The sequence below is a fragment of the Camelina sativa genome, chromosome 8, assembly GCF_030686135.1.
Source record: "Camelina sativa cultivar CO46 ecotype springtype chromosome 8, ASM3068613v1".
Classification (NCBI taxonomy): Eukaryota; Viridiplantae; Streptophyta; class Magnoliopsida; order Brassicales; family Brassicaceae; genus Camelina; species Camelina sativa.
The window spans coordinates 21,606,353-21,629,960 of record NC_141887.1 but is presented as its reverse complement, the minus strand read 5'-3'; the positions used below and the strand labels follow the sequence as shown (position 1 = coordinate 21,629,960).

At 38.2% G+C, this 23,608-nt stretch overlaps 2 protein-coding genes, 1 non-coding gene and 3 pseudogenes across 4 annotated transcripts; 1 reads left to right on the top strand and 5 right to left on the bottom strand.

Annotated features, from left to right (window-relative positions):
• Positions 1-1,058: 1,058 nt before the first annotated feature.
• LOC147940291 (small nucleolar RNA R71) lies at positions 1,059-1,165 on the top strand. Its single transcript, XR_015564812.1, has one exon. It is a non-coding gene; the product is annotated as a small nucleolar RNA R71 (small nucleolar RNA).
• A 3,912-nt stretch (positions 1,166-5,077) lies between these two features.
• On the bottom strand, positions 5,078-6,797 carry LOC104709675 (putative F-box protein At3g23950 pseudogene; annotated as a pseudogene). Its single transcript, XR_015564719.1, has 2 exons — positions 6,662-6,797; positions 5,078-6,475 (listed from the first exon to the last, which is right to left on the bottom strand). The product of XR_015564719.1 is annotated as a putative F-box protein At3g23950 pseudogene (transcript).
• A 3,138-nt stretch (positions 6,798-9,935) lies between these two features.
• LOC147940290 (uncharacterized) lies at positions 9,936-10,872 on the bottom strand. Its single transcript, XM_087461243.1, has 3 exons — positions 10,795-10,872; positions 10,473-10,703; positions 9,936-10,277 (listed from the first exon to the last, which is right to left on the bottom strand). The coding sequence occupies exons 1-3, from the start codon at positions 10,870-10,872 to the stop codon at positions 9,936-9,938; spliced, it is 651 nt and encodes a 216-aa protein (XP_087317369.1).
• A 2,070-nt stretch (positions 10,873-12,942) lies between these two features.
• On the bottom strand, positions 12,943-13,314 carry LOC147940289 (uncharacterized). The gene has a single exon (XM_087461242.1). It carries the CDS (start codon positions 13,312-13,314, stop codon positions 12,943-12,945), a length of 372 nt encoding a protein of 123 aa, XP_087317368.1.
• Positions 13,315-15,857: 2,543 nt separating this feature from the next.
• On the bottom strand, positions 15,858-18,682 carry LOC147940288 (uncharacterized; annotated as a pseudogene).
• A 6-nt stretch (positions 18,683-18,688) lies between these two features.
• LOC147940287 (uncharacterized) lies at positions 18,689-20,213 on the bottom strand (annotated as a pseudogene).
• Positions 20,214-23,608: the final 3,395 nt, after the last annotated feature.

The following is a 23,608-nucleotide window of genomic DNA, read 5'->3' as shown; positions in this document are numbered from 1 at the left end:
GATGCATCATCCGATCACCACCATCGTGTAGGTCATCGGGTTCCACTTCGGGTTGTTCTTTAGTTTGTGATTCTTGAACCAATGCTCGATCATCAACTCGATAAGTCTCCTCTGATGAAGGCTCGGGTTCATACTCGGATATATAGTACTTGGCCTCATTTTTCATTGGGTTTTCCACATCCTCCCCATCTTGATCATCACTATCCCCAGTGAGGTAGTCCTCATAGTCATCATCAAAGAAGATGGCTTGAGTGGCATAATCCTTGGGGTTTTGAACAGCCTTACCTGGGTGTTGGTTAATCTTTGGAGCTGGTTGTGTGTTGTGGTGGCCTTCCAGGTATCTAACTTTAGTTTTGAGCGATTCGTACTTGGCATTGAGGTCATTGTATCCTGAGTCGATCTTGTTGCTGATCTCCGCAAACCGTTTCGCGATGTCCATAGATGCTGAAGCCTGATTCTGAATCATTTGCTGAATGAGTCTGTGCAACTCGGCTTCTTGTGATTGGTTCTGCGGACCTTGTGGTTGTTGGAATCCAGGTGGTTGGTTGTAGGTTCCAGAGTACTGCTGCTTAGGGTTCTGTTGGACCGGGTTCCCTTGAACTGCAGATGGGTAAGTTTGGTCCTGAGGATTGGCAACGTTCGGGTTCCGATAAGACAGATTCGGATTCGACTTGTAGTTGTTGTACCCTCTGTTGTAACCTCCTTGGTTGTTGATGTAGTTAACATCCTCTATCTGTGTAGTCTCCCCATCTTGTTGTAGAGACTGCTCTTCCTCTGATAGTGGATGAACATGCTTCTGCTGGTTGAGGAGTTTATCGAGCTTGTCATTGAGGGCTTTCATGTCCCTCTTGTACTTGGCATCTTCCTCTCCTGTAGATCGCACAGAGCGATCATATTCCTCATTGTAGTTGCCATCAGACTGAGCCAAGTTCTCCACTAGGTCCCAACCTTCATCGACATCCTTATTGAGGAAGTTACCATGACTTGCGGTGTCCAGCAACATCCGTATTTTTGGGACCACTCCTCTGTAAAGTGTGCTCAGCAACAAAGCATTGCTGAAGCCGTGATATGGACATCGAGTAGTGTATCCCTTGAAACGTTCCCAAGCTTCACTGAACGTTTCGTTGTTCTTCTGAACAAAGCCGGAAATGTCATTTCTCAGCCTTGCGATTCTGGAGTTGGAGAAGAATTTGGCCAGGAATGCCTTCTTGCACGCTTCCCAAGTGGTAATGGACTCCTTAGAGAGCGATTTCTCCCAGATGTGTGCTTTGTCTCCGAAAGAGAATGGAAAAAGCCTGAGTTTGAAGCCATTCTCACTGACTCCGTTGATCTTAGTGATCCTACAAAGCCTATCAAATTCATCCAGATGATCCAATGGGTCCTTTATTGGCAATCCATGAAACTTATTACTCTGTATCATTTGGATGAGACTACTCTTGATCTCAAAATTGTTGTTCTGCACAGCTGGTGGCAAAATGCCATTCCTTTGAGTGTGAGTAGATGGAGCATCTCCTGCTCCTATATTGGTCCTTGCTTGAGGAGTTGGTGGACCGTTCTGATTATTCATCGTCTCCTCATTGATTGCTGGTTCCGGTTGAACTTGTTGTTGTCTGAGTAGCCGAGGTCTGTCGATGTTGTCGATGAAAGGACTCAGGTTCTGGCAACCTCTGGATCGTGTTTGCATGCACAAGTAGGTATCCGAGGGTGTACACGAGGATCAACTCGATCTAGGTGATCGAGTGACTGGTCGGGTGGGTGCTCGGGTTGTACCTGAGATTCAAAACAAACAATGCGAAAGCAAACAAGTCAGTATCCGAACCAAATATAAACAAAAGAACTTGATCTAGGAAGTGCTGAAATTCTAAACGTAGCAAAATGAAATCAACCAAATGGCAACGGCGCCAAATTGATAAGCAAGTTTTCACCCAGGGTATCAATTCCCTATGCAGTTATAGTACAAAGGGTTATCAATCCAAATGGTTGTCTATTGCTAGCAGGAAGCATATGATCAGAACAATACAAGTCAAGCCAAGCAGATAGGGTTTTTATTCTAAGAGTCCTAAAATAAATAAAAGAAAATAATGTAAACAAAGAAACCACACGACCTAAGCACTCGAAGCAAGCAATCGAGTACCGGATCGAGTGGGGTGATCGAGTAAGCAAATGAGATATGAACAACTCGACGTAGTACTCGATGCAGGTTATCTTGTAACTGATCGGGTAAGTAGTCGAGTAAGTAAAGAAAATGTAAACAAATAAAATACGAAAGCTCCTAAGGATGGGGTAATCGAATCCTAAGTATTCTAGACCAGTACGGATGCCTTACATGCCTCAAGCAATTATTTCCTAGACAATGAATCTCTAAAACCTTGTCACCACACTCTCGCACTAGCAACAATCAACCTTGATCATTTACCACACTCTCGCACTAGCAATATGAACAAGCAAGCATTAAGAACGATTCATTATTGTCAGTAAACTCAAACTCATCTAACTAAAGCATCCTAACCGATCAAGAACACAAAATCATCTATCCCATCCCTAGAAACATTACTACACTACTCGGACATGACAACAAGGAACATAATAACGAAAATGAATGAAAATTGCATTGTATTAAAAGATAGAGTAGAGTAGAAAGAGTACAAGATAGAAATCTAAGAAAACTTTAAAAACTATGAAATAAAAATGCAAAAACGAAAAAGAAAATGTTTGAGTCGCTCAGTTCTCTCACAGAAGCTCTCGCTCTCTGGTTTGAGAGTATGCGGCGTGCTCGTTTGCGAGCTAGGAGAGGAGGGATTTATATATGGAAACCCCTTTGACCTAGCTTCCCAGACTTGCCCGATGGTCTACTCGATGGGGTACACGAGGGTGGAGTCGGGTTACTCCTCGGGTACATCTTCGGGTTGCTATTCCGGTTCTTGGATCTTCTCCGATCGTGTTGGGGTTCAGACTTGTTCTTGCAGCTCGATGGCTCCTTCGGGTACATGCTCGGATTGTCCTTGTTTTTCCCCATTTTTGGCTCTTTAGTACCTGATTTCATCCAAAATATGCAAATGCAGAAATGCAACACCTTAAATGGTCTAAAAGTGAATTCCTACAGTTAATGACCTAGAAATGCTAAGTTAGAGGTATGAACAATGCAAAATATGGACAAAAAAGGATGCTAAAAATATATAAATTAGAGAGTTATCAGTCACCATCTGCAATCTTACCTGAGTCACCCTTACCCTTACTCGCCAACTCTTTGTCAGAATATTCAGCTGCTTTATATAACTCAAAACTTTCCTCATTCCACTGATTTAGTTTGCTACCACCATCGAGTACTAAGTTCACATCTCCATGATGATACCAATCATTTTGCAGCTTTTAAGCCTCATCCATCCCCCTAGTTACAAGATGATCAACCACGTCGTGCCTGATTTGCATTCTACATTATGAAAATCTTTGCAGGGACATATAAATCATATTAATGTCCTCTCTCATAACCAGGATCGGCTCTTCAATGAATAAGAAATGGGACAAAATAAAGAACTTGGGAAAGTATCCAAACCCCAGCTGATACCTAACCTATATAAATTCATACCTTACGTGCATAGATGCACCCATGCCTTGTCCAACATTATATGTTCTAAGCTTAATTAAAACCTTTATAACAACATTAAAAAGTGTTCCAGATAAGTAAATAACTCAATCACATACCACAACAAATACCCTAATATCATCTCAAGTGCCCAACAAAACAATTACAGCCACAAAACAAAAAAAAACAAGACAAAACAACAACAATCACAACAAAAGAATAACCATAAAATTTGGTCGAAAGGGACTAACCTGAACTGTTGAGTACAACAAAAGTGAGCTTCAGTTCCCCAATGGCATCAACCACAAACACTTGACAAATAGCAAAACATTTCTAATTAGATATGCTTTGGAGATTTGAAAATTCTTAAAATCCCTAATTTGAATCAAATCTCTAATTCTCATAATCCGAAATTTGAATCAAATCCCTAATTTGAAAAATCCCAAAATCCCTAATTTGGATAAAATATCAGATCGATGCTCATAAATGCAAATTAGAGTAAATAGCAAAAACTTGTCTTCGATTTGAGAGCTGGGCTGGAGAATGTGTCTGCGGAGGAGCACGACTCATTTATGAATGCAAAACAAATAACCACAATAAATGAAAAACTTAAACACTTCATCAAACAAATACAATATTCCCTCTGTATCATAAAGGTTGATGTTTTAGGAATTTTTCTTGTATCATAAAGGATCTTTAGTGTATTTAATGCATTTTTATTTTTAAATTAAATAACTAATTAATTTTTTTACTTATATAATACATAATTAATTATATACATGCACTTGAATGACAAGTATGGGAAAAGTATGAGTAAATGAGTATTAAAAAAATAATAATACAACATTTATTATTTTTCTTAATCTTGGTGAAAATCCTAAAAAATCATCTATTATGATGCAGAGAGAGAATGTTTGATTAACGCCTAACGGTGAATAAAACAAATCTAGTTGGCTCTAATACCAAATATAAACTTATATGTAATCTATATGTCCCAAAGATCATCAAAATTTGATCTAATTCAACCATGAACATTTTTTTAGAGAAAAAGAAACACTAACCTTTATCCATTGCTTGACTATTCTTGATGATGGATCCAAGTCTTAAGTAAATGATTTTCTCTTCCCTTATTCCTTATTCCTTAACCTTAATCTCTTTTCTGTTGTGTATTTGGTTTGGTAGTGTTTCTCACGTTATGAGAACACAACCGTTGCTGTAACGATTCAACAGCCACACATATATATACATTCACTTTTGAAGAGCTGTACTGGTTCGTGTTAGCACCCATTAATAATGCATAGACATAACATATACATGTATATATATTACTTATAAAATATAATTAGGAGAAGGGAAGAGAGTTATCAATACACCCAAATTTTAATACATTAATCGAAACCGATTCATCACAGAATTGTCTTTAATATTAGAATCCACAATGTTAAATATAAACTTGAACTTTATTATTAAACCGATAAACACATAGGCCATGTAGAATATAAAACACCTATGAATCACTATTTCAATTGAATAGAAAGGTTCACGTCCTTACATATTGGTGCAAATGTTTGTCTTAGTGGATGCATGAAAAATTGTATTACAAATAAACTCAAAACATAGCTACACACTAAGTAGGTGGAGGACGAGGGAGCCGGTGCAACCAACGAGGGAGAACATACTGTGAAAAGAGGAGAGGGTTAGGAACACAGTTAAACCGTGGGATAAAGTAGCCACATTTGTTCTCCATATACTCGCTACACCTGTTAAAACTCAAGACACAACCATCCATACACTTGCTATCGGCTTCGTTTTCCTTGTGAAGACCAAACGCTAATGTCCTCAAGTTAAACAAGACCATACCTTCCTTGTCCATGCACCACAGGTAGATGATCTCAGAGTTCAAAGGATGCATCGCCACCGGGAAATAATTGATACCTAACAACTCGATCATAAAAACCAAGCTGACTTCCCATAAGAGCTGCCACACCTCCTCAGGACCATCAGTGTACTTGACCAGCCTCCAAACCCGTAACGTGCGGTTTTCATTTTCACGGTACTCGTTGTAATACACAATCGACCCTTCCGAGGTTGTAAAGGTTCTCCTAAAACGCCGCAACAGATCATCTTTTCCACTATCGGGGAAAGATATGATAGGACACCCATCATCAACATTACCTCCATAGAAATCATAGACCATAAAAGAAGAGATGAGGCTTGAAAACCAGTGAAGTATCCCATTCAAAGCAATCGACTTGCGGTGACCTAACCAGCGATGATGAAGAGGACAAGTCACATTTTGATGTTCCCACTTCCCTGTGTCAGATGAGTAAATCACAAAACCGACTTGAGTACGATAGTGATTAATCACCAACACTACCTTGTAACTCACAACGATACCACTCCGCATCTTCGTAACCAATCTAGTGTCGCTGAAATGCTCCTGCAGCCGTAATCTCTCAAGATCTTCCAAAGAGAGGAAAGGAGGGAGAGGGACTCGAAACCACTCTTGAAACAAAGGTTTTCCAAAGTAATACATAGGAGTATCATCGGCAGCTTCTAAGTAAACCAAGACCAATCCATCGGTGCAAGCCAAGACTTGTATCTTATTGATTGCTCTCTCGACAAAGAAACTCATGAAAGATCCCGGAGAACGAGCAAGTCCCCATGTTTTGCATCCATGATGACCCACGATTTCAAGTGTCAGCTTGTGAGGTTGCATCTGAATGATTGACCACGAGATTGAAGAAGATGAGTGGCGAGACATGAAGTGATCTCGGAAGAAGTCTGAATCGATCAAATCTTTCCATTCTTTGCACACTGATCTGAATCTTGCAATGCTTTTCAGCGGTAGTCGCACCAAGATAACAAACACCACTTCAGGAATATTCATTTCTGCAAACAAACAACATATAACTAATAAATTACATCAAACCAAACAAGAAAATGCTTTTTGTATAATAAAAATCTAAACACGTTGAGATTGATGGCTTCATGCGTATAATAATTAACATAATTAAACCAACAAATAACCAAATAAATACATGAAAAAGATAATACAAGAAAAATTTGGAGTCTTACCTGATTTCGTTGGGAAAGAGAGAAGACAAAAAGTACAAAAGAGGCTGTTATACAAAATAGATTATGTTATCGATATTGTGGGGTTGAAAGAAAAGTAGCTTACAATTATTTATAGAAATCGTAACTCGGAAATCACTAGGTTTAATATTAGGTCTGGGCATTGTAATAAACTGGAAATTAATTTTATGAAGATATATTTCTATATGAAATATAATATAAATATTTCAAAAAAAGAAAGATATATTTTTAGATATATATGTTTTTTTGACTACAAAGAAATAGTATCTGAATATCCAATCACCTCGAGGTCATCAGATCTCTTGTATATAAGCATGAGCTCTTTGGTGCCTTGCAAGTACCTGAGAACCTTCTTTGCAGCCTTCTAGTGGTCCATTCCTAGATTACTTTGATATCAACCCAACATACTAACAACAAAACTGATATATGGTCGAGTACATGTTTGAACATAGTTCAAACTCCCAACCACTGATGCATAAGGAATTCTTTCTATTTCTTTACGTTCCAATTCATTTCTTGGACATTGGATTTTATTAAACTTGTCTCCTTTCTGAATTGGAATTTTACCAGTAGAGCATTCACTCATTCTATATCTTTCTAAGACCTAACTGATATATCCTTTCTGAGACAAACTTAGCAATCCTCGTGATCTATCTCAAATTATTTCTATTCCGATCACAAGATACCTCACCCATATCTTTCATTGCAAAGTTCTTAGATATATACTTCTTTATGTCATGTACTGAAACTAGGGTTTTTGTATGTCTCCTAGCAGGTTCAATTAACCTTACGTAGTTGTAGTACTTAAGGTGTCAATCCAAATGGGATGATGCTATCACTCAAGATGCAATCAAGAAATCACAAGTCAAGCCAATTCTAAGAGTGGTTTTTGTATCTAACAATCCTAGAATGATCAAAATGTAAAACGGAATTAAACTACAGAACTAGAAACGAAAATGCATGACAAGAAGCGAACATGAATAAATAAAAGCAAAAACGATTCTAAGCATGAACTAGACAGCAAGATCAGAAATGGTCTCATGAATGCAATATCAATCAGAAAGATAGAAGTCCTAAGGATGGAAGTAATTGATGTCGGCGGAGTCTCCTAGTCTACATAGTGTTTAACATGCCACAAACAAACTATCTCTAGACAATCAACATCATAACTTAGCTAATCCAATATCTTGGCAGAAGCTACTCAAACTCGAACACTTCCAAACCTAGCTCGCGCTAGAGAAACATGGTCAAACAGGCATGACAAACCAGTTCATTCACGTCAACAAACACCCTAGACAATTAATCTCTTAGGCTAGGAATGTAGGTCTATGGCACTACTTGGTCAGACATTTCATCAAACACCTTTTGGATGTGTGAAAGTTACTAAGACCTAATTCCAACTGATTAGAGAGAAACTAGTATTTCTAACTCTAGTCCAGAAGGGAATCATACAAATCTAAACTTAAACACCCTACATACTAAGATCCTCCACCTAATCTATCCCATCCTCAAGAACTCTAACACTACTCGGATCCAGAAATCATCATCAAAGTTACAAACTTGGAAAACATTGAATGAAGCATCATGAGATAGATAAAAATGAGGAGAAGAACTTTGTAGAAGAAATCAAATGCAAACAATAAATGAGTTCAAAGATATCTGGATTACAAAATCAAAGAATGTTTTAGGTGGTTAGGTAAACCTTAAGGGAAAAACGAGATGTCTTGGGTAAAGACTTAACAAAATGTATTTATTCACTCTAGGCGTTCGGCGGAATCGGGTAATTTGGGTCGGTTGTTCGGTTTTCTGTAAATTCGGTTTTTAAAAATTTCCACCGAATTTAACCGAAATTGAATTTGGTTCGGTTCAATCGGTACTCGGGTTATTCGGATCGGTTATAGGATTTTAAATCAATTCTGAATTTAAACCAATTTTTTTCTAATTCGGTTAATTTGAACCGAATAAATTAAAAAAAATAAGATAGTGGGCTTAATTAACATATACAAATTTACAAACTACTAAAGTAATGGACCTGGAAAAATAACCAGCCCATTAAGAACTAAACCAATCTGAAAACAAGTCCAAAGCCCATAAACATTAGGGTTTTCGAGAGATGATGCCGCTGCAGCGGCGAAATGTGGTTGCAGTGAGCTATGATGGTGTTCTGAAATGGTGAAGATTGAGGGTTCCTGGGCGTTGGGCGTCAGAAGTTATCAATACATAAGAAAAGCTCACAGAGCAGAGAATCAACCGTAGAATTAAAGAGAAGAAGAAGAACTTACCCTTTAAAAAATTTGTGGTTACGGGTTGAATCTCTGAGAAAAGGCTCCTTTCTTAATCATGGTTGAGATTTGGGATGAAAGAGGATGTAGAAGATGATGAGTTGATATAAGAGAAGAGATGTGTTGATGACTATTGTTTACATCCGAGGAGAAGAAGATGAATGGTTGAAGTTTCTGGATCGGAGTTTCTCGCAAGCGGCAGTCAAAGAAGAAGAACAAAAAAAATTAGGGTTGTGACTAATTATTAGTCTTATATATGGCTCCAAAATCTCGGTTTAAGTAAAACCGATCGGTTCCAATTACCGAACCGACCCGAACCGAAATCCGAAATCTCAAATATATTTTGCCAAACGGTTACACTTATTGTATTCGGTTTACGCCTATAACCGAAAAAATCGGGTTGTCCGGTTCGGTTTGATCGGGTTTTTCCGAACGCCCAGGGTGGGTATTTATAGTAAAACATGGAAAGCCCTAAAACATAAAACGACAAAATAGAAGGTTGGTTCGAGAATCAGGTTTGTTGAGTAGGAACATCTTTCTTTCTTACGTGTGCGGTCGAGTCGCGTGTCGTCTCTCCCTTAGGTGCGGTCGAGTGGAACAGATAGATTAGAGGTGATACGACTCAAGCTGAGTCGAGTGGAGGTGATACGACTCGAGCTGGGTGTATATGCATTCACTAAAACGGTTATAACTTTCCTCTGATTGGCTTGAAATAAACGACACTTGAAAGATGACTCAATTCCCGACAACTTTAATGAAGACGTCGAGAGATGAATCCCAAATTAAAATCTTCAATCGACTCGATCAAAGAGGTGGAAGAAGAAGAAGAAGAAGTTTTTTTTTTAATCTAATGTTAAATTATATTCAAAAGAAAAATATAACGTTTTTACGACTTGTGCAACATTGTTTGAAAATTAAAATCATAGATAAAATTAGATCAGGATCTTAAGCTAAACTCTTGATTGCAGCCACATCTAAAAACCTTCATCGTACCTCTGATCCCCCATTAGACCTATAACAAGCAACTGGTCTCTAACCTGCCTATCAACCCACCCAATAATGGTATCTGCAGGCTTCGGTGTCTCACCATTCTTGCTGCCATTTCTTTCCCTCCAAACCGTATAGATCACTACCTGGAATAAGTAGCGAATGAGAAAGCCTTCCACCAGCTGAAAAGGCGAGTTAGAGATGTAATTGAAGAGGGGAAGCCAGTCTGTTGTGAACCATGCCCTCATCAACCCTTTGGCAAGAGCAGACCACACAGTCGAGACAAAACGACAAGCGAAGAAAAGATGATCCCGTGTTTCCAAGGTAAGCTGACAGAACGCAACCATACGAGCACCTGTCGATAACCGATCCAAAACCGCCAACCATACACAAAACGAGTACTTAGGAGTTGCATGACCAAACCAAACTCCTTTGTACCACGCCACATAGCTTGACGTTGTACGAATGTGGTTTCAAGTGGAAAATTTGTCTCGAAACACATCATTTTTTCCTCTCCAAAGTACCTTATCCTCCCACTCCTGGCGTTGTTGCCACTGAAGTAACAGACGATCCTCTATCACATTGAGATGGTCTGCTCGGTGTCGTCTATGCCGACGGCGAGCCCATGCTGCTGCCATTGAGCTCTGCCAGCTAATTCCCATATCCAAGACACCATTGTTCCCCACCACATCAGCAAGTGTATCCATGTTTGACCAATTATCAAACAAAAATGAAGTGTTCTCCCCATTTCCTACCTCCAATTTACAAAAAAGTTTAGCAAGATCACGGTACTTTAACAATTTTACCCATATCCACGAACCTAGACTAGTAGTACTTTTTATTGACCAGAATGAAGCTTGCTTCAACAAGTTCTGGTGAACCCATTGTACCCATAGGGACTCCCCTTTGGAAGCTAGCCGCCATATTAACTTTAGACAACATACCACATTAGCCTCATGCAGTGATCTTAAGCCAAGACCACCCTCACGTTTGGTTTACATACAACATCCTACACCACTTTTGCCTTTCTAGTACTCATCTCAATGCCGGACCAGAGAAACGCCAAACACATAAAGTTGATCTCATCAAGACACTCCCTAGGCAACCGATAAGAACCCATCCAGAATGTACAAACACTCCAAAGAACAGAGGATATCAAATTAAATCGACCAGCAAAAGAGAGATAGCGAACCGTCCAAGAGCCAATCCTCTTTCTGATATGTTCTAATAAGGGGGGAGCAGTCAGTAGTGGTGAGACGTTTGGAGATGAGGGGAAGCCCCAAGTAGCGAGCCGGCAGCGAGCCTGTGACTAAAGGGAGCATAGCAGAATCAAGTCGATGGCATATGTCCCCCGCCAAAAACAAAGTAGATTTCTCCAAACTTATACTTAGGCCGGACAGCTTCAAAAATTGAGTGAAAACTGCAATAATACCCTCGATAGATCTAGCCTTACCATCTCAGAGGACCATGAGATCATCAGCAAAACTAAGGTGAGTGAGACCAAGGGAACGACACCGAGGGTGATACCCAAATAACTGATTACCCGCCGCCCTATCAAGCAGTTTGGATAGAACATCCATGATTATCTACATCCCCCTTAATCATGACCCGACAGTGCAAATGATCAGAACAACCGCTTGCAGCAAAAACACTATATGCCTGTGGAAACAATTGTGTCCATGCATTGTTAACTAGCAAGCGATCCAAATTTTTTAGAATCAGATCATTTCCCATTTATTACACCATGTAAACAGGGGACCGTGAAAAGCCATATCTGTTAGATAACAATGATTCACTACTGCTTGAAAATCCCTCATACCTCCTGATGTGATCGGATTAACATCAACTCTGGAATGCTCCATCATATCCAAAGTTTCGTTAAAATCACCTAAAATAAGCCAATGCTTGTTATGTAAAAGAGGGGAATTATGGTGCTCTCGTAACTCCTCCCATAGAACTTTACGGGCCTCTGCTGTATTCAAAGAGTATACAAACGAATATAAGAACTCCTCTGCTTGATCGGCAAGCTATCCTGAGCAAGTGACCAACTCCTCACTCTTGTAAAAAGGATCCAAACGAACCGAGTCCTTCCACATGACCCAATGCGACCCCGACTATTGAACTCATAATTCGTCAAAACTGATCAACCCGGAAACAAACGACTCCCCAACCTCGAAGCCTTCCTTTCCCTAACCCAAGTCTCCAGCAAACAACCAAATTGAAATCTATTTCCCTCCAACCACTTTTTTATAACAGAATGTTTTGAAAATTTGTTTAGACCGTGAACATTCCAACAGAACCCTGTCATTAAAGCTTCTTGAGAGATTTCTTGTTCTGATCTCTAGGAGGATATCTAGAAGATTGAGCAAGAAGGGTTGAATTGCTCTTTTTAGCCATTTTGGATTCCCGCGGCAAGTAGGTCCGCACTGGTACATCCACTTCCAATCCACGCTTGACAACAGTTCCCAAAGGACGACTGGTTTCCTGTTGATCTTCCACCAAAGTCGGAGTGGGTAACGTCCCAATAGCAGGCAGAATCGGCAGATCCGGAGCTGTCTCAAATACCCGCCAAAACAGAGTATATTTTTTCAGCATTGAACCCGATCCAGTCATTGTACCCGCCATTCTCTTACCCGGATTTCCTCAGACAGATTTTGGAGTGATCCACATATCTGTTGCCTTCTCCGCATCAGAATCAGTTGTGACAGGTTCTTTAGCCCATGTATCCGAAGATAAAGCCACTTCCAAAGTCTCAGACCCTGGAGCCTGAATTTGGACAGCAGGAGAAGGGGCACTATGAACTGGAGCAGAGGAATGTGGTGGAATTTGTTGTGTCTGAACTACCGCAGAATACAAGCAAGTGGAGCTAAGATGACCCCACTGTTTACAGCAAGAACACCTTGGTGGAAGCCATGGATAGCTGTACTGGACAACAGACTCTAAGTCCCCCGCTTCCTCCCCCATGACGACAAACTCCCTAGGGAAATCTTTCATTTAATTCGCCTCGACCAAGATTTGAGTTTCGTCGAAGCTAGCACATGCTTTTGTTTCAGGATGCAGCCTAACAGGTACACCCACTACACTTGCCAAGAACTCGAGACCCTTCTCAGTGGACATGGTAGGTGGAATATTCTTAATTGTAACCCATAGAGGGATCAACCGCAGAGCTGGCTGGGCGTCCTCTACAAAGGGAGTCCACTTAGAAACAATCATAGAGAGATCTGCAATATTCCACATGCCACGGTTCAGCACCCTGTTCCTCATTCCCTCATGACGTACATGAAACTTGACCGTGGAATCAATCACAGCGAACACATCTATCAATGTAGTCCGATCGCCTAGTCTCCAAATCTTATTCACTCTCATGTGGACCTTACCAATATGAGGAGCTTTCGAGTTGAGGAACTTCCCAATCACAAAGTCCTCCCATAAGGTCCTCAAAAACCTCCCGAGGCACAACGACCCTCTCCTTTCCGTCGACCTCTGAAATTTCAAACTTGTGCTGAGTGAACTTACGTTTTTGAGCAACTTGCAGGAAAGAGCGCTTTCCGCTCTGATCCCCTGTTCCACGTTGAAGGGACGACGAAACTGTCGTTGAACCATCTTTAACCTGACTTCCACCCGATGAAACCTCAACATGATCCACCAAAATTTCCTGACTGACTCGCCTCTCCGTTTCTACCCTTTCCGGACCCTCACCCTGCACCAGATCCACCGGAGACTGGCCAGATGGAGCCACCAGCGGCACCATTCTTGAGGAAAACGCAAGAAATCCTAATCGCCTTTTTTTCACCCTTGCCACGTCAGCAAAATATTTTTGTTCAAAAGAATAAGTCTACTTCATTATCCTATTGACGACGTAGATATTACTTTAAAGTATATTTTTTTTTCATTTTAATCACTTTTTCTTAATTTATAATGTTTTAAAATACTATAATCAAATGGAAAATATGTTATACTAATGAGAATATGATCATAGTATTTTTTAAACAAATATTCTAATTTATATTTCAACTTTAAAAAAAAAAAAACCACAAAACACAATGTAAACTATTTGATGAGATGATTTTATAATCCTAGTTTCACTTTTATTCTGATGTTATATCAAAAATAAAATGATACTATAACACAGATTTTTGGAGTAAACGATAATTATCTTATATTTGTAGATAATTTTGCATCTTGTTTGATTAGACAATCAATACCATATTGCTGCTACATATGTATTTGTAGCAAAATAAAAAAGCTTTCGTCACACCAAGAGACAAATGACTTTGTCACTATTTTTGTTATGTTTTTTTTGTCGCAAGTTGTGACGTCAGTTACATGTAATTTGTAACTGAATATTAATAATTTTTTTCAAGAAAATTGATGTTATTTTAGTATATTTTTGTTACGAAATTGCCACATCTAGTGTTGTGTGTCACAGTGATACAATATATTATTTCATTAAATATGTAGCATTTTGCTACAAATTTTTCCCGTTACTATTTGTTACTATATAGCTACACTTAATAACCAATTAGCTACAATATATTTTAACTAAATTTTTATCACTAATTTGTAATAATTTATAGTTATTATTTGCTATTATTTTTTTTTGTAGCAAAAAAATGTAGCTATATGGTCCAAATCCTCCAGTGAGGTGATCTCCAAGTATATAGATAACAAAATAATTGATCAGTCAAAAATTTTATGTTATTTTTAGCATCTCTTTTATCATGATCAATTAATAATTTTTTTAAATTTTAATATCTATATATATATATATAATATAACAAGGTCACTTTGATGATTAACAAATTATATACAATATAAAAATTAAAAATATTTAATTATTTTATAGATATAAATTATTTTATATTATGTTAATATTACATAACACAAATTACCCAATTATTAAAAAATATTGCAGCGGAAGAAACTCAGAAATTATTAAGATACAAGAACTCTAAATGCACACTTAAACATACGATGCGTCTTTTGATAATCTGATCAACTTAAACATATGATTGCATAATAATATATTCCAATCATGAATGACCCAGATTCTTTCCACCTTAGTGGGTTATACAAATAAGACAAAAACCCAGAAAACTATAAACATGATTCTAGGAGAATCTTCATGCACACACAATACTATTCAAACTGAATTAAACAGTTATTTCATGCATGCATGAAACAATTTAGAAGAAATATGGCAGTTACTATACGTGCCTTGTACGTACGGTTACGTTGATTAATTCACACCAAAATTTCAGAATTGATTACGAACACTAAAAAGAAATATGTACATTGATAGCATTAGAGAAATGCTATAATATGTAATTCATAGTTTTTTTCACAAAACGCTATATTAGGCCATTGTTATTGTAGGTACCACATATACGATAGCGCAGAATTCATATTCTATGGTATAGTCTTATACTATAGCAGTAGAGAAATGCTATGTTATCTCATTTTTCTAATTTTTTTATATAATATTATAAGTCATTATACATGCTATGTTAAGTGATTCTACCATCATGTTAGTTAAATGATTTAATTTCATTTTCGTTAGCAATCTGTTTATGCTATAATATATTATGTTATAGCGGCTTTTTTTTAATTATGTGATCACTCATTATGACTGCTATGATAGATGAATGATTCTAATATAGCAGGATTGTAGATGTGATTATAAGTGTTTTCAGGAAATTGGTTTCTTGTTATCTTGAAATTGACCCGAAACCTGTATTATTAAATCCCCTAATTTGATAATTCACAATCCAACATAATTCATAATACACAAGACAAGTCTGAAGACAACTTTTAAATCCATAAGAAAGAAGACAAGTATGAAGATAAAAAGCAAACCCATAAGAAATAATGTAAGTCTGAAGGAGGAGACAATAGACCTCATGGTTAATTTAAGACATGATCACTTTGTCGTCTGGCCATGCAATGATAGTGCCAAGGGCATCTTCCATCATCTCGATTACTTCTGATGGCCTCCAAACTACTGCATCGCTTACATTGACAATATCTACCCACACATTAACTGCATTAGAACCCAAACGAACAAAGTGAACCTTTTGGTCTGGATTGTTTGTTGCCCATCGTCCTTCAGCAACAACCAGCTTCTGTCCGGTAATATACATCAGTCTGCACTTCTTATATTCCTTTGAGACAACTTCATTGATATGCTGCAATGTTTACAATATAAACCAACCAACAATCATATGACTTGACAGAAACAACTTCATAACATATTCAAAACATTTACCTGAGATTCCTGGAGAAGAGACTGTGAATGCGGTAGATTTTTTTAAATTGGAGAACTTGGACCTGTTGCATCCTCAATAGGTGATTTAGAACATGTTGCTGCAGATTTTGCCCCTGCTGCTGATGTAGAACCTGATGGTATATTAGCTGATGCAGAATTCTGTATAGGAGAACTTTGACCATTCTGACAAACAACTTTATGGGCAGGCCATGTTACATAAGTCATCAAATAGTCCTCCAGGTATTTATTGTCCATTGTAGGCCTACATATAAACGTGTCAGGTTGACATACTGATTCCACAAATACTTTAACAGCTTTTGGCCCAATAGGAAGACCATTAACTAATGCAGATGGTTCTTCTGTGTGTAAACGACCCTCAGTAACAATCACTTCATCCGTAGACAAATCCAGTAGTTGACATTTGTTCAGGGTAATTCCATTTAGGCCTTGTTATACACATTCACAAAAACACAATTCCAATAAGAATATTTATCATGATACTGACAAATTTATAGTAAAGGACAATAAATTTTACCCTAGGCGCAATGTCTTCTATTTGGACCTCTTTATCCAGGAGAACACATTTAGTTGCAGGCCATGCAATCATCTGTCCAACAGCTTCCCCAATAGTGAACATTTTAGTTGCAGGTCTCCAGAGGAATTCATCTGGTTTCGTAGCAGATTCAATCAACACTTTCAAATCCATAGGGCCTAGATGAGAGCCATTCACTATATCATCAAGATCAGAAGAAAGAATACGTCCCTCAGCAATGTTCTCATCATTATCAGACCAATCAACAAACACATACCTAGGATGTGATTTTTTTTTTTACACTCTACAAATTATGAAATAGAAAATAAATATAAGTTACAAATTTAAATAAGAAGAAGGAATAACTGATCATATTTAATAAAAATAAGGAATCACTTACTCTTGGAGCTGTGTTTTCACCAATTTCAGGCTCTAGTCCCTGTAATTTAAGAAAGCAAATTCAAATTCCATTTAATAACTCAGCTAGTTAATGAATACTTTGAGAATTGTCAAAGTAACTAACCTGCTTCTTTAAATCCATAATTTCATTTTGCAACTGATTGACCTGCTTTACTAGCTGAACTTGCTTCTCTTGCATCTCAGCCATACATTTGTTCTTAATTTGGAAACAAGCTAATTTGGTCTTACTCATGCCTCTACCCATTGCCCTCAGCATACCAGGATTTTCAGGTCCCAAAAGCTGGGAGAGATGATCTACATCTGGATTTGCTGTACTTGTTGGACCATCAGTTCCAACATGCTCAGCTGCCTTTTTCTGGGTTAGACGAAATACAGTGTCAGACAATGCAGGGAAACAAAATCATTCAGTCACATATTTGGAACTTACAATCTTTTCTGCGCCATTCGTATTAACTGGTGTACCATCCTTTTTGGTACGCGACTTGACCCAGACCTTTAGCCTTGTCATTTCAAATGGATCCTCGCTTTCAACTTTCTGTTAAAAAAGCAACACATCAATTAACAAGGTAGATATTACGAGATCAAACAACATAGATGGTAGTTTGCTTAACATTTCTTCCGTAAGTCTGACCATTCCTTTACGACCAGTAGTGTGAGGGATCTGTTTCTTCCTCGTTTCTTTAGCCGTGTCACTCACAAACAACCAGTTAAACATGTTAATAACCATCACTCAAATATTAAACTTACATAATCAGAAGTCAATACCTTAAAGGCTTGGCTAGTTTTTGTTTTCACAAATTTACGCCAGTCGAGAGGAGAAATGTTCATTGGTCTCAGATTCATCCTCTGTTGGTTATTCTTGGCCGAATTAAGTTATCCGACAATGTGTGACTTGTATGCCCTCCATAGATTTCCCATCTGCTTCAGGACAACAATCCTTTGAAACTCTTCATCAAGCTCAAATCTTGCATGCATTCAGTTACCACTAACCGTGTAATTATAAAAATTAACATGTTCTAAATTATCGTTACTTGTACATATTTTCATAGAACTGTTTTCATACCTTCACTAACATTCTTCCAATTATCAATTTTGATAGGAACGTGTTCCCGTGCCAATGCACCTACGTACGATGCCAGAATAATTGACCCTGGACCATAAGGCTCTCCCATGAGAGTGTAGTCAAATCTTACTCGAACCGTTAGATCCTTGGTGATGTTTTTCATCTTTGTGGGTCCCCTCTGTCTTTTACGCTTGGCAGGACGATCATTTTCATCATTCAATTCAATCTCACCTTCATGCTTTTCCTCATTGGAACCATCAGTTAACTGCTGAGCTGCTTCAGTCAGGGGCTCTTCATGGGTGCTGGGTTGCTGGTCTGCTACAGTCGGGGGCTCCTCATGGGTGCTGGGTAGCTAGTCTGCTACAGTCGGGGGATCAACAGTACCAATATATACTGGCTCATCATCTGTTACCTTTTTTTTTTTTGGTGCAACCTTTTTTTTTGGTCGACCCATCTTAATTCACCTGCATGGCAGAAGAAACGAGTTAGAACCTGTCAATGCTAAACATGTAATCAGTAAATACACATCAGAAAAAGCATACAATGAGTTAATAGACATAAACAAAAAGCATAAGCAAGAGGAAACACAAATGAAACATGTAATCACTACATTTGAGACATATATGCCTTCACAATCAGTTCTATCATATTCAGCTTCATCCATGTCAACATCTACTGGCAACGGACCAATATCTGTAGGTCCATCCTGAACATCTTCTTTACTATATGTCCGTGAAGAACTTCTCATAACAACATGCCAATTACTCGAATCATCTTCTCGTGAATAAAAGATTTGCTTTGCTTGAGAAGCTAGTATATATGGATCCCTCAAAAAGCTTACTTGACTTTTATTCAAGTTAATAAGTGTGAACCCATCTTCAATCTTAACTCTGTTACCTCTTACTTCCCATTGACACCGGAATATAGGAACATAGAATACATTATAATCCATCAATATTATGTCAATTACTCTCCCATAGTAGGATTACCAGATCAACTACTTGGGAAGTATCTTTAGCGCTAGACCTACACATAGCCGTTGCCTCATAATAAACCCCACTATTCTGATTTTTCCTTTGAAGTGAGCTTGTGTGAAAACGTTGCCCATTCACTATATAACCATTGTAAGACCTTGCAGTACACCTTGGACAATATGCCTGCCATTTAATTATATCTTCATGATTATTTGAAGCCATAGGTATCTACCAAAGTAAGAAACAATAAGAGTCAGTCACTTATAGACAGCTAAACCACACTCATCAATACTTAAGATTTACGAAATTACTTGTCTGTTCTTTTAACCAAGATGAAAAATAGTTAGCATGCATAGTCTATAACATTGATGCATCACATATACACCTTGAATTTATTTCTTGTAGATGTTGCAGGTGCATGCTTGCAAAATGATATATATACAATGCAAATGACAAGGACATATATATCAAATAAACAGAACTTACTCTACATAAGGATCCAAGGCAGCCATATTTTGAATGACAGCAAGATGGGCTATGTTCTTCTCCATTTCAGTGAGATTAAATGTAGTTCTTGCGGATATTGGACGACCTTCTAGGATTGAGCTGTTCTCATAATCTGTATTTCTATCGAGTTTTTCTTCTACCCTTGTTGTCTTTTTCAGAAAATCACTACAGAACTGCATGCATTCTTCTGCCATATATGACTCAGCAATACAACCCTCTGGTCTTGCAGGGTTTCGAACAAAGTCTTTCAGAACTTTCATATATCTAAAAATTGAAAGATATACGAATTAGCAACAAACTAGAAAATCACTACAAATAAATATCTAAAAATCATAGTAGACAGAAGTTATACCTTTCAAATGGATACATCCATCTAAAATGGACTGGTCCTGCTAGTTGAGCTTCCCTTCCTAGATGTACTGTCAAGTGTACCATGATATCAAATAAGCTGGGAGGGATAAACCTTTCAAACATACAAAGAGTTTCCACAATTTTAGCTTCCATCACTGAAATAACTTCTATATAAATAACTCTCTGACACAAATGGTTGAAGAATGCGCATAAGCGCAAGATTGCTGTCCTAAGACCTTATGGTAACAAACCTCTAAGTGCAACCAGAAGTAATTGTTGCATCAACACGTGATAATTGTGGGATTTGAGCCCTATTACCTTACAGTCCTCTAATGACACGCCCCTTGATATATTGGAACATTACCCTTCTGGAGCTTTAAAGTCAAATAGACGCTTGCCAAAAAATTTCTTCTCTGTCTTGGACAAAGACCAAGGTGCTGCGGGAAGGTAGGTTCTGTTTCCTCGGATGTTAGGATGTAAATCCTTCCTTATACCCATATCTTCAAGATCTTTACGTGCATTGAGACCATCCTTAGATTTTCCACAATGCAACAATGTAGAGACAATGCTTGCAGCCACATTTTTCTCTACATGCATTACATCCAAATTATGCCTGACCGGAAGATCCTACACAACACAATTACAGTTCATAAAAAATCCTAACTCACACATTGCTTAATTAATAAAAAAATTAATAAACATACCTCCCAATAAGCCAGTTTGAAAAAAATTGATCTTTTTTTCCATCTTGACAACTCCTCCTGGTCTACTTCTACTTCCTCATCTTCCTCAGATTCAATGGATACATCCTCATTATAATAAACTAATTCGATACAGTCATACCTTTTTCTCTTCCTCCCAGATTCCTTTCACATTTCCAAACTCGTTTTTGAAGTTTTTCAGGTTATGAGATATCTCACGACCTGTTAAAATTCTTGCCTTCCTCCCACGTTCCGCTTTTCCATAAAACCAAGTTTTCTTCTCCCTATAACTATGTGTTGGTGCCAAACCCTTTCTTTGACACATATACACATGTTTTCTGCTGAACTTCAACCACTTACTATCTGTTTTTTTTACCACAAATGGGACAGCCCATTTTCCCTTTTACTTTACAAACAGCGAGGTTTCCATAAGCAGGAAAATCACTAATAGTCCAGAGAAGCATTGCCCTTAGATTAAAAGTACTTTTACTGGATGCGTCATATCTTAACTCTCCCTTCTTCCATAGATGGTTTAAATCGTCAATAAGAGGCTCCAAGTAGACATCAATACTGCTGCCAGGTTGTTGTGGACCAGAAATCAGAAAGGTTAGCATTATGTTCTCCTTCTTCATACATAGGTGAGGAGGCAAATTATATTTTACTAACATAATAGGACAACAACAATACTTACTATTCTGCATGTTGAACGGATTAAATCCATCAGTGGATAGTCCAAGCCGTAAGTTCCTCTCTTCGGCTGCAAATTCAAGATACTTGTCATTCATCTTATCCCATGTAACATAATCCACAGGATGCCGGAGTTTGCCATCACTGCTCTTGTTACTAAAATGCCTCCTTAAATCCTTGGTCATTTCCTCAGTCCTGAACATTCTCTTCAGCTGTGGGGTTATCGGAAAGTACCGTAATACTTTCAATGGGACACCTTTCTTTACTTCACTAGTGTGCGTATTTATCTTCGACCGTGAAGCATTGCATTTGGGACAATTGTCTAGCTTTTTGTACTTATTTCTAAATAGGCTGCAGTCATTAACACATACATGAATCTTTTTATTCCCCATATCAAAGCTCTTCAGAAACTTTTTAACATCATAAAATGATGTGTGAAGCACATTATCCTCGGGCAACATGTTTGGCAATGTCTCAAGAAGTTCATTGAAGCTCTTGTCGGACCAGCCATTATGTGTCTTAAGCCTGAACAAAGATACAATAGCCGATAGCTTGCTGTGGTTTGAACAACTTTGATATAATGGCGTTCTAGCATCTACAACCTTTGCAAGGAACTCATCTTCTCTCTTGTCCTCACCCTCTGTAATCTCAACTAAGTCACTGATAAGCAAGTTTTCACCCAGGGTATCAATTCCCTATGCAGTTGTAGTACAAAGGGTTATCAATCCAAATGGTTGTCTATTGCTAGAAGGAAGGATATGATCAGAACAATACAAGTCAAGCCAAGCAGATAGGGTTTTTATTCTAACAGTCCTAGAATAAATAAAAGAAAAGAATGTAAACAAAGAAACCACACGACCTAAGCACTCGAAGCAAGCAATCGAGTACATGATCGAGTAAGCAAATGAGATATGAACAACTCGAGGTAGTACTCGATGCAGGTTATCTTGTAACTGATCGGGTAAGTAGTCGAGTAAGTAAAGAAAATGTAAACAAATAAAATACGAAAGCTCCTAAGGATGGGGTAATCGAATCCTAAGTATTCTAGACCAGTACGGATGCCTTACATGCCTCAAGCAATTATTTCCTAGACAATGAATCTCTAAAACCTTGTCACCACACTCTCGCACTAGCAACAATCAACCTTGATCACTTACCACACTCTCGCACTAGCAATATGAACAAGCAAGCATTAAGAACGATTCATTATTGTCAGTAAACTCAAACTCATCTAATTTCTTACTCAGAGTCAAGTAAACCTCTAGCATTGGCTAATTCACGCATCTCATCTACACCTTTCGGTCGCTGAAACCCCCTAGATCTAATCTCAACCTCTCGGTCTGTTGACAACATTAAGAAAACCAACCTAGAAGGAAATCTATCAATCATTTACAATCAAACTAACGCATCCTAACCGATCAAGAACACAAAATCATCTATCCCATCCCTAGAAACATTACTACACTACTCGGACATGACAACAAGGAACATAATAACGAAAATGAATGAAAATTGCATTGTATTAAAAGATAGAGTAGAGTAGAAAGAGTACAAGATAGAAATCAAAGAAAACTATAAAAACTATGAAATAAAAATGCAAAAACGAAAAGGAAAGTCGCTCAGTCCTCTCACAAAAGCTCTCGCTCTCTGGTTTGAGAGTCTGTGGCGTGCTCTTTTGCGAGCTAGGAGAGGAGGGGTTTATATATGGAAACCCCTTTGACCTAGCTTCCCAGACTTGCCTGATGGTCTACTCAATGGGGTACACGAGGGTGGAGTCGGGTTACTCCTCGGGTTGCTATTCTGGTTCTTGGATCTTCCTCGATCATGTTGGGGTTCGAACTTGTTCTTGCAGCTCGATGGCTCCTTCGGGTATATGCTCGGATTGTCCTTGTTTTTTCCCATTTTTGGCTCTTTAGCACATGTTTTCATCCAAAATATGCAAATGCAGAAATGCAACACCCTAAATGGTCTAAAAGTGAATTCCTACAGTTAATGACCTAGAAATGCTAGGTTAGAGGTATGAACAATGCAAAATATGGACAAAAAAGGATGCTAAAAACATATAAATTAGAGAGTTATCAGACCCCCAAACTTAAATCTTGCTAGTCCTCTAGCAAGGAAGTTAGAGGGTGCGGTTTGAAAGTGGGGACTCATAACCTT